The following is a 14197-nucleotide window of genomic DNA, read 5'->3' on the forward strand; positions in this document are numbered from 1 at the left end:
CATCGGCTTCTTTAGTAGAGGATAGAGCTTCGACCTCGATCCATTTAGTAAAGTAATTAGTGACGACGATCATTGTCACATCCCAGGATCGGCTCCACCGTAGCACGATATTGTCCGCTTTGGGCCCTCCCTCTCTAGCCCTCACGGTTTTGTTTCTGGGAGCTCACGAGCAACTTTCCAGTGGGTCACCCATCTTGGGATTGCTCTGGCCCCCAACTCGCTTAACTTCGGAGTTCTTACGACTCCGAAGCCAGTGAGCTCCTAAAAGGCCTCGTGCTAGATGGATGCGGGTGTGCACATATAAGGCACATCACCCCCTCTCCGTTGGTTGATGTGGGATCTTACAATCATCATTTCTTTTTTGGCAGCTACTGGTGGCATGGGGCCTACTAAGTCGATGGCCAATTGCATGAAAGGCCATGGACTGTTCTGCGGATGGTAGACTTCGGCAGGAATATTAGGAACTGGTTTGTACCTTTGGCAACAATCACATCTTTTGACATATTCAGTATAATCATGGCGTATGGTAGGCCATAAATAGCATACGTTTAGAGCCTTCTAGGCAAGTGACCTGCCCCCAGAGTGGTTGCCGCACTCGCCGTCGTGAATTTTACAGAGGACCTCAAGTATTTGAGGGTATTTTATGCAAGTGAGATGAGGGCCTGAGTATGATCTGCGAATGAGCTTGTCGTCTGTCATCTAATATCTCGCGGCTTTCTGCTGGACCTTCCTAGCTTCGGACTTATCCATTGGCAGATTTCCATTCACTAAGTAGTCGATGATGGGGTCTTGCCAGCTGGGGTCTTCATCAATCTGCATTGAGTCGATTGGCTCTATTTCCTCGATGCTTGGCCGGTCAAGGTGTTAGACTGGGATGGAGCATCTGAACTGGGTGTCCAGTGCTGATCCTAGGCTAGAAAACACATTTGCATGAGTGTTCTCTACCCGTGGAACTTGTTCGATGGTGAAAGTAGGGAATTCTTTCAAAAGTCCTTGGACTATGTCGAGGTACTGGACCATTCTTGGATGTTTTGCCATGTACTCGCCTGAGGCTTGATTCGTGATCAGCTGGGAGTCTGAGTAGATGGCCAATCTCTTGATCAACAGTTCTTTTGCTAGGCGCAGTCCTGCAAGCAATGCCTTATATTCTGCCTCGTTGTTTGAAGCAGAAAAGCCTAGTGTGATGGCTTGTTCCAACAAAGTTCCATCTGAGGTGATTATGACGACACCTACCCCTGCTCCCTTGTGATTTGATGTTCCATCTACATGCAACTGCCACATGTCGTTAAGCAGGTTTGAATCGGTGGGGGAGGCATCGTCAACTTTTTCCTTCTTTTTGCGATCAACTTCTCTTCTTCGGTTGTCGGAGTAAACTCTACAACAAAATCTGCTAAATTTTGAGCTTTTACAGCAGTCTTCGGCCGTAGAGGAGGTCGTATTGACTGAGTTCGATAGTCAATTTCATGAGTCACTGAGAAGCGTTGGGGCTGTGGAGAATCAACCTCCAAGGAAATTCTGTTATGATAATTATCCGGTGTGCTTGATAGTAGGGCCTTAGTTTTCTCTCGAAAACAAAAAGCGAAAAAATGAGCTTCTCCATTTTCGGATAGCGAGTCTCTGCATCGAGGAGAGCTTTTGAAGTGTAGAATATTGGACATGGTGCCCCTAGCTCTTCTCGGATGAGAGCTGAGTTGAATGCTGAGTCGGACACCGCCAGGTGGATATACAAGTCTTCGCCTGGTTTCAATTTTGAGAGTAAGGCAGGTGAAGTGAGGTAGGTTTTCAAGTTTTGAAAAGCTACTTCACACTCGTCATCCTATTTGTCTTTGTGTCATTTCTTCAAGGCTTTGAAGAATAACCTGCACTTGTCGGTAGATCTTGAGAGGAATCGATTGAGAGCTGCCGCTCTACCCATTAGACTTTGTATCTCCTTTGTTGTGGAAGGTGACTTCATATTGAGTATGGCCTTGATTTGATTTGGATGCGCCTCAATTCCTTTTTGGGTGACTAAGTATCTCAGGAATCGGCCGGACGAGACTCCAAATGTGCATTATCTCGGGTTCAACTTCATGTTGTATTTTCAGAGTAGGCTGAACGCCTCGACAAGGTTCTTGATGTGGTCTGCTCGCTCGGGAGCTTTGACTAATATGTCGTCTACGTAGTCCTCCATAGTCTTGCCGATTTGCTCCTTGAAAATTTTGTTCACCAGCCTTTGGTAGGTTCCTCCAACGTTCTTCAGCCCAAAGGGCATGACTTTGTAGTAGTATGTACCTCTTTCGATGATGAAGGAGGTCTTTGCCTTGTCGTCTTCATGCATCATGATTCGGTTGTAGCTGGAGTAGGTGTCCATGAAGATTAGCAGTTGATTGCTGGAAGTTGAGGTCGATGTAGTCGACGCATACTCTCCACATTCCTTTATATTTTTTTGCTATTAAAACAACGTTCGCCAGCCATTCTGTGTAGCAGACTTCTTCAATGAAACCGGCAGCTAGAAGCTTGTCGATCTCAGCTTCAATGATGGCAACCCATTTTGGGGCGAAGTTGCGTCTCATTTGTGCTATAGACTTGATAACTGGGTTGACATGTAGGCGATGGCAGATGATTTGGGGATTGATGTATGGCGTGTCGGATGGCGACCATGCAAATACGTCTTTGTTGTTCTTGAGGAAGGCTGCAAGCTTTGCCTTTTCCTCCTGGCTTGTCAGAATCAAGGGGTACTAGCTCAACGTCCTCCTCGGGCTTCCATCCTTCTTCAGGAAATACCTCTGGACGGATTCCCTCAACTTGGTCCTGATTCTTTGATTGCTATTAGGGGGTAGTTATTCCCTTTCCTTTCTGGTCTAATTGGCCATCAGGAACGGGATCTGCTTTCTCCTCTACTTGTTCTACTCCCTTCATATCTGCCTGATTCACAGGGAGAAACTGTGTTTGCTTGCTTCTCTTCAGCCCTTGAGCTGAGCATTCCTTTGCCATTGTCTGCTCTCTATTGATCTGGCCAGTACACCTCCAGGGATTGGGTAGCAGATCTTCTGATGTGTGGCGGAGATGATGATGTTGATCTTGCCGATCCATGGTTTACCCAGAATGCCATTGTAGGGTGAGAATTCATCAATGACCATGAACGTTTGCGAGCTGATTACAAGTGGGGAGTAGACGTCGAGATCTACGTGCCCACGGTAACCGTTGTTGCTCCATTGAAGCCAGTTAGCGACTTGGCTGATTTATTGATCTTTGTCTCTAAGCCCATCTGTTGGTTGACTGCCCGTTGTAAGATGTTGGCTGTACTGGCCTCATCTGCATGGATTCGGTCGACCATGGCTTGAGCAATTTGAATGCTGATGACAAGGGCGTCGTTGTGTGGTAGATTAAGGTCGATTAGATCTTTCTTTTGGAAGCCGATCACGGAATCGTCTTCTTCCAATGGGAAACTAGTGGAGACCTGGGAGATCATGGTGGCCAATTTGATCTTCCTCTTTTCTTTGCTGGTCAGCCCAGACTCCTTGGAGTCAGCTAGGATTGTGTTAATCCTTATGACCTTCTGGGGTGGCTTCTTAGTAGTATCGTTGTCCTCAATCTGCAGGATGGCCTGATTCGCGATGAACTCCATGCAATGACCTTCTCTCACGAGTTCTTCGAGGTGCACTTTCCAAGCAAAGAAATTATTCGTATTGTGCCCGTACGTTGCATCAAAGGCACAGTATTTTCTTGTATCCCTCTTATCCGGATTTCCTTTCAAGGGTGGCGGTCTTTTTACCCAAGGTTTGTCCTTCACTTGAGCTCAAATTTGATGTATAGAGATGGAACTTGGTTTAGTTCTCTTTTGTCGTAACGTCTCTTTGTGGGCGTGACCTGTGTCTGCCTTTGTCCCAGCTGCTAAGCCTATTGCTTCTTTGGCCTGCCTGCTTGGTCGGTTGATCTTCCAGCTCGGTGGACTTCTTCGCGGTGATTCGATCGTCATCCCAAAGTGCGTAGCGTTCCGTGGTCACGAAGACCTCTGCCAGAGTCTAGCTGGGAGTGATAGTCAACTAGCGATATAAGTCGTGTTCAGCTGGAAGACCTTTCTTGAATGCAGAGGACGCGATTCGGTCATCGCATCCTACGATGTTGGCCTTTTCTACTTTGAATCTTTTGATGTAATCTCGAAGGGATTCATTGAGCTTCTTGCATAGGTTGTACAGGTGGTCAAGGTTCTTCTTGATTGTCCAGTAAGAAGTGTACTCCTTGGTGAAGACATAAGCAAACCCCTTGAAGCTGCTGATCAACCTGGATGGCAGGGTATGGAACCAGTTCTGAGCTGCTCCCCACAAAGTCATTGCAAACACCTTGCACATTAGCGCGTCTTTGGTTTTATAAAGGAACATAAGGCTCTTGAAATGCTTCAAATGGCTTTCGGGATCAAAATCCCCTTTGAAGCATGTGAAAGAGAGAGTTAAGAATCGTTTTGGGGGAGCAGCCTGCTCAATTTCAGCGGTGAAGGTTAGGAGTTTGCTCGGTCTACCTCAACGCGTAGTGCATCTTTGAAATTTCGGCCAATCTTTAAGTCTCGAAATCGGTTATTCACAAGCTTCTCAACGTCTTCTGCACACATGGTTGGTCGGTCACGTTGATGACCTTCGCAATATAGGCGATGATGATTGACTTCCTCATTGGTTTGCGAGGGTCAAACTTCTCAGTTGCGTTGCCTAAGCAGCGTGTTGGTGGACTTCGATTGTGAGGGATTTTATGTAACTTGGCGACGAGAGTTGGTTCTTCCAGAGAGAGCAGCGGAGGGCCTTTCTTCACGGTCCTCATTTTGAGGGTTAACAGGTTGACCTCCCTGGGGGCCTAGCCTTTAGTGAATATTTCTCTGCGAGCGGGCAATGAAGCGCCTTTCTTCACGATCCTGCTTGCGATGATTGTCAGTTTGACCTCCTTTTGAGCCCAGCCTTTCATGAACATTTCCTTGTGGGCCCAAGCGGGCACGGATGCCAAGTTGTGGGCCCAACCTATTACGCACGTTGGTCCTTAAATTCAATATGGGTGGGAGACTTTGTCTGCTTTGAGTGTGGCTTGCAGATGTTCATGACATGTGGGCAAGCTGATAGCGTTGGTGTCCATCTCCTTGTCTGCTTACTTCTGCTCGACCTGCTTGGTTCCCATCAAACTGACTATCGGCGCATTTGTCCATCATTCTCTTTTCGCCTTGTTGTCCAAGGTTTTGGGCCAAGTTTATTTGGTTGAGGAGCTGCCTCATCAAATTGTTTTGGTCGTCCATTCTTTGAGTTTGCTGGTCAACTCTCAGATTAAGGTCTACTTGACTTCGTGGATCGGAATGAGAGAAATGTGTGGAGCCCAATTGCACACGGGCTAGGGTTTCATTGGATGTGTATGCGAGAGCATGCGTCTTACGTGGAGGCAATGGAGGGAATGCTTGAAGTTGCTCCAAGATTGGGCCAAAGTCGGTGGTGGTAGTGAGCCCATCTCAATGTGAAGTTCCACCAAGCTCGACGGCGGTGCTATGAAGGTGGCTAGATCTGGCCACGGGGCCTTGAGATGGTACGAACGACGACAGAGACCGGTGCGATGGTCCTAGTTGCGAGTCCGGCAGGTGGCACGGCGGTTCTAGGCACGCGGGGTGGCTGCTGTGGTGCAACAGCAAGGGTTTGTTGCGGGTTCATGACAGCGAGAGGCGGTGGAGCCGCCATGTCGATCGCGCGATTGTGGGTGGAGCAGCTTTGGGTTGTCACGGATTAAGCCATCACGGCGGTTTTGGTCCTCGTACGCTTGCTTCCAACCATGGTTCTTTGGAAGGCTTCAGTGGATTGGAAAATAGGAGGAACGGATTCCTTGAGCACGCGTTGAGTGTAACTCGTGCTCTCAATTAAAGTACCAAATGTTTGTGCAAATACTCTCGCGGGAGAATATTCGCTTTTAGATCCTTCAACCTTTGATCTTCATCTCTCTCCTCCTCGATTCTTGTAAAAAAAGATTGGAGTAAATAGACCACACCCAGGGGGTGTTGGCCAAATGCCCTCCAATGTTTAAGTCAGTTTGAGTGTTTGTAGGAAAACAATAGCTAAACAAAGGGTACGGAGTTGTATGTATGGTGTGAAACGGGCGCTCGGAGCTGTGTGTGGTGGCCGGAGCCGTGTGGAGAAAATATGGGGAGTGGAGAGGGAGAGAGAGCTTCAAGTATTTTTCTCGGGTTTAGAAATAGGTTTAGATGTACCTTGAATGATGAATGAGGTCGTCTATTTATAAGAGCTTCGGGCTAGGGTTTCGTAGAGAATATGATAAGTTTCTTCTCTACCCAAATTCGTAGGGATCGAGTTGGACTTGATTATATCTCTTTATTGAAGATAATATCTTATTTAATGATATTATCTTCTCTTTATTAAGATAATATCCTATTAATTAAGATATTTATTCATATTAATTAATTGGCCAGATAAACTGGTTCAATTAATTAATTTAAGAGATAATCTTCTTTTCCACGTGGCGTGCCGTGATTGGAGACGAAAATATTTGCTCCCACAATAGGCATGCAGCTTTTTGGGGTTCCAAGGTCCTCAAGCAGCTGGACTCTCCATGTGGGTGAGGCGCCACCCACTTTTGCTTCTTGTTTTCTCACCAAAGCTTGAAGAGGAAAGAATGGGTAAAGATGCTAGTCAAAAGGTGATTAGCACATGGGTTTGCTTGATTTTGATGGTTTTGACAGATATCCTGGATATTTTCCACAATGCTGGGCTGGACTATTGGTATCTTGTTTCCAGCAGCCTTTGAGTTTGCTCAAGCTGCTGGAAACAACCTATTTGATTAAGGTGCTGGATATTTTGGCTGATGTGGGATTTCTCCAAGTGTTTGCAAGCTATTGGATATTTTCCTAAGCTATTGGGCCACTCCTTCTCTCTCAGACTTACCCATATGTTTGGGCTCAAGAAATGGGCTCGAGTTTTGGTGCTCCCAAGCAGCCCAAAACTTCCACTTCTTGGCCCATCAATGGGCCTCGTAAATGCTCGTAATCATCCATACCACAACCTGCTTAGCAAGCCCCAGGCATTCGCGTGGCTTGGACCCATTTAAGCTTGTAGCGTGGCATGTTGCTTAAATAAGGATTTTCGCTTGGTGTTGTACTGGGCCGAAAATATATTTGGGCTCAGCTTTGAATTTTTTGGGCCTCAACAACTAGTATAAATCACCTATCAACTTATTTGGCAAGGACACCACTACGACAGATTTCTTTATCTATTTCAATCAAAATTTAGTTATGTTTTCCTTTGTAATGAGTTGCTAGACAATGACCGAATGCTTAGCGACCGAATATCATCTAATAAGTGATAATCAATTTTAACATGTTTTGTGTTTACAGATATACAATTGATTAAGGGTTAATGACACAAAGAACTTATATTGTCAAACTCGAGATAAGCGTGTGGCAGATATGTTAATCTATAGCTCCCATTATTAATTAATTCCATGCTCACAAATCATTCATCCGATATAGTGCTTTCCCAGTTGTGCAAAAGAAATTTTAAATATCTTTCATAAATATCGCATGTAGAAGTTGTGCTGGAGTAACAAGAGACCATCACACACTGATTGACTTATAGCAAAAGCTAATTGAAAAAAGAAAAAGAAAAGAAGAATAGCTACTTGCATTCTCCTTACATTGCATTCTCCTTACATGATTTTAGGTTAATAACCACTTTATTAGCGAGTAGAGATGAATAACTTTTACTGTTGAGATATGGGTTTATTCCAATTGATATTTGGGAATATTGTAATTGATTCTTTCCTAGTTTAGAGATAGCGTGACCTGTTGTTTAGGGTCCTAGTTTGGCTAACTGCTTAATTGTGGGATCTATATTGCTATATCAATCCCTATATATGTACCTGCACATATTGTATGTTAACACAACGGAATACAGGATTCTTTATACCAGATTTTACATGGTATCAGAGCCAGGTTGGCCTACGTGTGAAAGCCCAACGGCCACACGTGCTCCACGTCACCTAAAATGTGTTGTCCACGTGTTAGGCTTGAAAATTCGCCACACGTGCGGGGGCGTGTGAGAATGTAAAGATAAAGAGTCCCACATTGGAAAGTTGAGGAACCTAGCATGGTCAGATTGGTGAATATAATATGGGCTACTCCCCCCATTGCCAATTGGTTTTGGGGTGGAACCTCAACTTCCTTCATGGTATCAGAGCTTCAGACGAGCTCTATACTTCCGCTCAACACCTTATAGCCTACCATGGCTAAAGACGACGACAACTCGAAATCCTCCACAGATGGGGAATTTTCAAACCCTGATCACCCATATTATATTCACCAATCTGACCATCCTGGAATGGTCTTGGTCGGCAAGCCATTATCCGGAGATAACTATAGCACTTGGAGCCGCCAGTTTCGACTAGCCTTGAGCGCAAAGAACAAGACAGGCTTCCTCGATGGTTCAATCAAGAAGCCGTTGAAAGCAGAGCCGGAATTTGATAGGTGGCGGCGTTGTAACGACATGGTCTTATCATGGATCTTGAACTCACTAGAACCGGATCTTGCGAACAGTGTGATCTACACCGACTCAGCCCACGAAATTTGGGCAGACCTTGAAGAGAGATTCGCGCAGACTAATGCGCCTCGGGTTTTCCAGCTTCACAAGGAAATAGCTACTCTTACACAAGATCAAATGCTCTTATCCACGTATTATTCGAAACTCAAGGGGTATTGGGATGAACTGTCATCCTATGCAGCCATTAGAGGACAGATATTACTTATGCAACCTTTGCCCACTGCCCGCAAAGCATACAGCCTCCTTTTGCAAGAAGAGAAGCAGCGGCAAGTTGCTTCCACCCCCAACAACACAACCAGCAACGAAAGCATGGCAATGCTCAGTATACATACTAAGAAAGGCCATACCAGCAAGCAAGGCTTTCAACAGCGGCCTTCATCATCCAATATCGGCCCATCCTTTCAACCTCGTGGAAATCCTAGAGAGCCGAAACAATGCACTTATTGCAATGGTAAAACTCATACAATCGATACTTGCTTTTTTCTCAAAGGTTTTCCTCCAGGGCACAAGTGGCACGGCAAGGAGGTGGTACCCAAACTTGATGACAACAGTCGCCCTTCACAAAACCGCTCATCTCATGGGAGCAACCGACAACATACCAATGTGCATAACGTTCAGAGTCCAGTTGCACAGATTCATCACCTACAGACCATAGCTCCTCATCTCACACTCGAGCAATGTCAGTAAATTCTTGGTACTGTTGGTAAGGAGGAAGTTTCCCAATCCCAAGCGAATTTTGCAGGTCTGAATTATCCTTTTTGCCTCAGTTCCCAAACTAATTCTTATTCATCGCATGCCTGGGTTATAGATAGTGGTGCCACAGACCATATCACCAATTCTCATGCACTCCTAACTGAAAATTCACCCACACATCTTCCACCAGTAGGATTACCCACAGGGGAAAAAGCACTCATCACATCTATAGGCACTGTTAACTTTGATGATATTTTTCGTCTTACCGATGTCTTATGCGTGCCCTCTTTCAATGTTAATTTATTGTCAGTCCCTCGCCTTACCCCATCACTAAATTGTTGTGTTTGTTTTTTTCCCACTTTCTGTTATATACAGGACTTGCGCACGAAGAAGATGATTGGGTTGGGTAAGAGGCATGGAAACCTGTACTATTTCAATCCACAACGCCTTGCTTCACAGCTCCATTCTTCCTCCACATATCATGTGTCTGCTTCACACAACCTCTGGCATCTCCGATTAGGACACCCTTCCAATGCCAAACTTCGCTCTTTGTCTAAACATTTTTATGATATTTCACTTCCTACGCATATTTGTGATTTTTGTCCTTTGGCCAAACAAACTAGGCTACCTTTTCCTTCTAGTTCAATAAAAAGTATTGCACCTTTTGATTTAATTCACTGTGACATCTGGGGTCCACATAAGATTGCTTCTCACTCTGGTGCCGGATATTTTTTAACTATTGTTGATGATTTCTCTCGTACCACATGGATTTATTTGATGAAACTGAAATCTGAAACACAAAATCTGCTAAAATCTTTTTTTTCCTTTGTGTCCACACAATTTCATAAAAAAATAAAAGCTATCCGTGTGGACAATGGCGCGGAGTTTTCCTCGCTTCAAACTTTCTTTGCAGATCTTGGTGTTCTCTATCAACACACTTGTACTTACACACCCCAGCAAAATGGTGTTGTCGAACGAAAACACCGACATCTCTTGGAAATGGCTCGTGCCCTACGCTTTCATGCACACCTCCCTTCCAAATTCTGGGGGGAGTGTGTTCTCACCGCAGCTTATCTCATTAACCGCTTACCTACCGCCATTTTGACCGATAAAACCCCTTACGAACTCCTTTTTGGCCATCCACCACCATATCGTCACCTTCGCGTCTTTGGTTGTCTATGTTACGCCACTAACCTTCAACCTACCAATAAATTTGATCCACGAGCTCGCAAATGCATCTTCGTTGGCTATCCTTTTAGGCAAAAGGCGTATCGTCTTTATGACCTTGACAATGAAAAATTCTTCAGCAGCCGCGATGTTATTTTTTATGAAAATATTTTTCCTTTTGCTGCTCCACACACAACCACCATCTCCATCCTCCCTACGTCTCCTTCCATTTCAGCCCACATACGGGCCCTCATATGCCTCTTTCCTGGCCCACTCCACTTTCTGCCAATAATGAGCCACCCATACCCACACAACCTTTTGACCCACCTATTCCACCTTCACTAGATAATGCGCCACCTATACCCACACAACCTTCTGACCCACCACATATTCTACCTTTTGACCCACATATTCCACCTTCTCTAGATAACCCACACACCACCCAAAATGATCTCACCGACCCTTCTTTTTCTCAATCCCCTCACGACACCACACTTCCTTCAACATCCTTCCCTACCACGACTCATGATCAAAATAGTCCCACTATGCCCTCTCCTCCTAATTCATTGCCGTCATCTCCTTCTTCTCCACCTCCTCTTCGTCGCTCTCACTGTATTCCTCAACCTTCCATCCTTCTCCGTGACTTTCACTGCAATGCTACCATGCCGCCTTCCCCTGCTCAGTCTTCTTCTTCCCCCACACCGGGTAAGGGTTCCAGGTATCCATTGTCCAATTTTCTTGCTTATGATCGCATGTCTTCTCAATCAAAGACTTCCTCAATGTTTGATTTTGCATCAAGGATTTGGGACCTCTCAAATACTTCTTGGGTATCGAAGTTGCACGATCAAAGAAGGGAATTTTCATTTCATAGCGGAAATATGCACTAGAGATACTGGATGATGTCGGGTTGCTAGGTGCCCGACCTTCACCTTTTCCCATGGAACAAACACTGAGACTTAGGCCTGATGAAGGCAAGTCGCTGAAAGATGCCACCAAGTACCGTCGACTAGTTGGCCGACTTATATACCTTACGGTAACCCAGCCTGACATTGCTTTTTCTGTTCACATCCTGAGCCGCTTCATGCATCAACCCCATCAGCCACATCTAGATGCAGCACTACGAGTGTTACGTTACCTAAAGTCTTCTCCAGGCCAAGGGATTTTTTTTGCAGCTCATAATGATTTGAAGCTCAAGGCCTTTTCTGACTCTGATTGGGGGAGTTGTCCCACCACAAGACGATCTGTGACAGGTTACTGTACCTTCCTTGGGAACTCTCTGATCTCGTGGAAATCAAAGAAACAAAACACCATTGCACGTTCGTCTGCAGAAGCGGAGTACCGTGCCATGGCGAATACATGTTGCGAGTTAACATGGCTGAGATATATTCTCAATGACTTGGGCATTCGGCATTCAGAACCTGCGACACTACACTGCGATAACCAGTCAGCATTACACATTGCCAAAAACCCTGTCTTTCATGAACGGACAAAACATATAGACCTGGATTGTCATTTGGTGCGACAAAATATTACATCAGGATTGGTTTCCACTGCATACACGCCAACAAATTTGCAAGTGGCAGACCTCTTCAGAAAACCGTTAGGAAAGGCTTCCTTTGGAACACTACTTGGCAAGTTGGGAGTGTACAATATCCACTCGCCAACTTGAGGGGGAGTGTTGAGATATGGGTTTATTCCAATTGATATTTGGGAATATTGTAATTGATTCGTTCCTAGTTTAGAGATAGCGTGACCTGTTGTTTAGGGTCCTAGTTTGGCTAACTGCTTAATTGTGGGATCTATATTGCTATATCAATCCCTATATATGTACCTGCACATATTGTATGTTAACACAACGGAATACAGAATTCCTTATACCAGATTTTACATTTACAGACCCCAGCAATATTTGCCAGTTTTCAATCATTGCATACAGTAGGAGAAAAAAAAATTAGAGTCGACCATCAAATACAAGAGCCAGTTGACATGTCTAACACGTGGATTAGTTTGTTCACGTGGAAAGCATGGGTATCCCAATTTCCAAATATATCTCTCTCCTTTATGGCATTAAGCTCCTCTAGCTCCCCTCCACTCCACACACTTATATAAAGAGATGTGCATCAAACTTAATTCTCACCAAATCTTGAGCCAATAGCAAGGCATGGGAAGTGAAGTGAGAGCAACTCATGAGCTACTCCAAGCACAAGCCCACATTTGGAACCACATTTTTAGCTTCATAAATTCTATGTCCCTCAAATGTGCAGTTCAATTAGATATCCCAGATGTCATCCAAAAACATGGCCAACCCATGACTCTTTCCGAGCTTGTCTCCGCCCTACCAATTTCCCCAACAAAAGCTCATTTCATTCCACGCCTCATGCGAATCTTAGTCCACTCCGGCTTCTTTGCCAGAGAAAGTCTGAATGGCGGCGAACAAGGTTATGTACTAACAGAGGCCTCCGCACTCCTCCTGAAAGACAATCCCATAAGCGCAAGGCCCTTCTTACTTGCCATGCTCAATCCCATCTTAACAGATCCATGGCAGTATTTGACCCCTTGGTTCCAAAATGACAATCCTACGCCATTTCACGTGGTGCATGGGATGACATTTTGGGATTATGGGAGCCAGGACCCGACGCTTTCACATTTTTTCAATGACGCCATGCCTAGCGATGCCCGGTTGATCTCAAGCTTGATGATTGATGACTGCAAAGGGGTTTTTCAAGGAGTGGAGTCGTTGGTTGACGTGGGCGGTGGGACGGGAACTGTGGCCAAGTCCATTGCTGATGCCTTCCCATATATGAAATGCACTGTACTTGATCTCCCTCATGTAGTTGCTGACCAAAAAGGGAGTAAGAACTTGGAATATGTTGCGGGGGACATGTTTGAGGCTGTTCCTGCCGGCGGTGCTATTTTTTTGAAGGTACATCATCTCATCCTTAGTGATATTATATTGTTAAATACAGATTTCCATTTATGATTTTGTTTGGTGATTGTGTATGACAAACAGTGGATATTGCATGACTGGAGTGATGAAGAATGCGTGAAAATACTTGAGCGATGTAAAGAGGCAATTACAAGAGAGGGCAAGAAAGGCAAGGTGATTATCGTAGATATGACGGTGGAGAACAAGAAGACAGATAAAGAATCTGGGGAAACACAACTTTTCTTCGATATGCAGATGATGGTTATGACTACCGGAAAAGAAAGGAATGAGAAAGAATGGGCTAAGCTCTTTTCTGACGCAGGTTTCAGCCACTATAAGATTACTCCCTGTTTGGGTTTAAGGTCTCTCAATGAGGTTTATCCTTGATTTATAATGAAGCACACCTGCTTAATGTATTATGTTGGCAGCATGTAGCGTATTGTAATCTTGTTCAGGGTAAATTAATGTTACCCTAGTCTATGTAGTATTGTATTAAATGCAAGTTTGTCAATTTGGGAGCTGCTCTGGAAATTCTGTGAAAAATTTTGGAGTTAATTCTTGTTATATATGTATTCCACCAAAGGAACGACACAGTAATCAACACGACCTCTTCTATCTATCTAGTTCTCTCTTCATCATTTGGCAACTGCTCGGATTTCTCAAACTCCTTTTCCATATTAGGCAAAACCTCACTTTTGATCCATGTGGTTTATCACTTTTACTACTAAAGTCTTGTGGTTTAAATTTGATCATTTTCACTCATGTGGTGCAATTCAAAGACATTCTCTAATTTTTGTCAAATTAGAGTAACTGCGATTACTTGTTGAGGAGCATTTTGGTCCAAAACAAGAAAGATAAAATA

The 14197-nt window shown here is 44.6% G+C and overlaps 1 protein-coding gene and 1 pseudogene across 1 annotated transcript; one reads left to right on the forward strand and one right to left on the reverse strand.

Annotated features, from left to right (window-relative positions):
- Positions 1-14197, reverse strand: part of LOC18784158 — a 146310-nt pseudogene that overhangs the window by 93112 nt on the left and 39001 nt on the right.
- Positions 12571-13815, forward strand: LOC109948327 (trans-resveratrol di-O-methyltransferase-like). Its single transcript, XM_020561038.1, has 2 exons — positions 12571-13332; positions 13420-13815. The coding sequence occupies exons 1-2, from the start codon at positions 12571-12573 to the stop codon at positions 13720-13722; spliced, it is 1065 nt and encodes a 354-aa protein (XP_020416627.1). The 3' UTR covers positions 13723-13815.

Source organism: Prunus persica, chromosome G3 (assembly GCF_000346465.2).
Source record: "Prunus persica cultivar Lovell chromosome G3, Prunus_persica_NCBIv2, whole genome shotgun sequence".
Taxonomy (NCBI): Eukaryota; Viridiplantae; Streptophyta; class Magnoliopsida; order Rosales; family Rosaceae; genus Prunus; species Prunus persica.

What these genes read in the sequence shown, in the direction of transcription:
- LOC109948327 (XM_020561038.1), top strand. Translation starts at nt 12,571, where the DNA reads ATGGGAAGTGAAGTGAGAGCAACTCATGAGCTACTCCAAGCACAAGCC. An exon ending in GCGGTGCTATTTTTTTGAAG is followed by an intron (nt 13,333 to 13,419) that starts GTACATCATCTC and finishes TATGACAAACAG; the next exon opens with TGGATATTGCATGACTGGAG.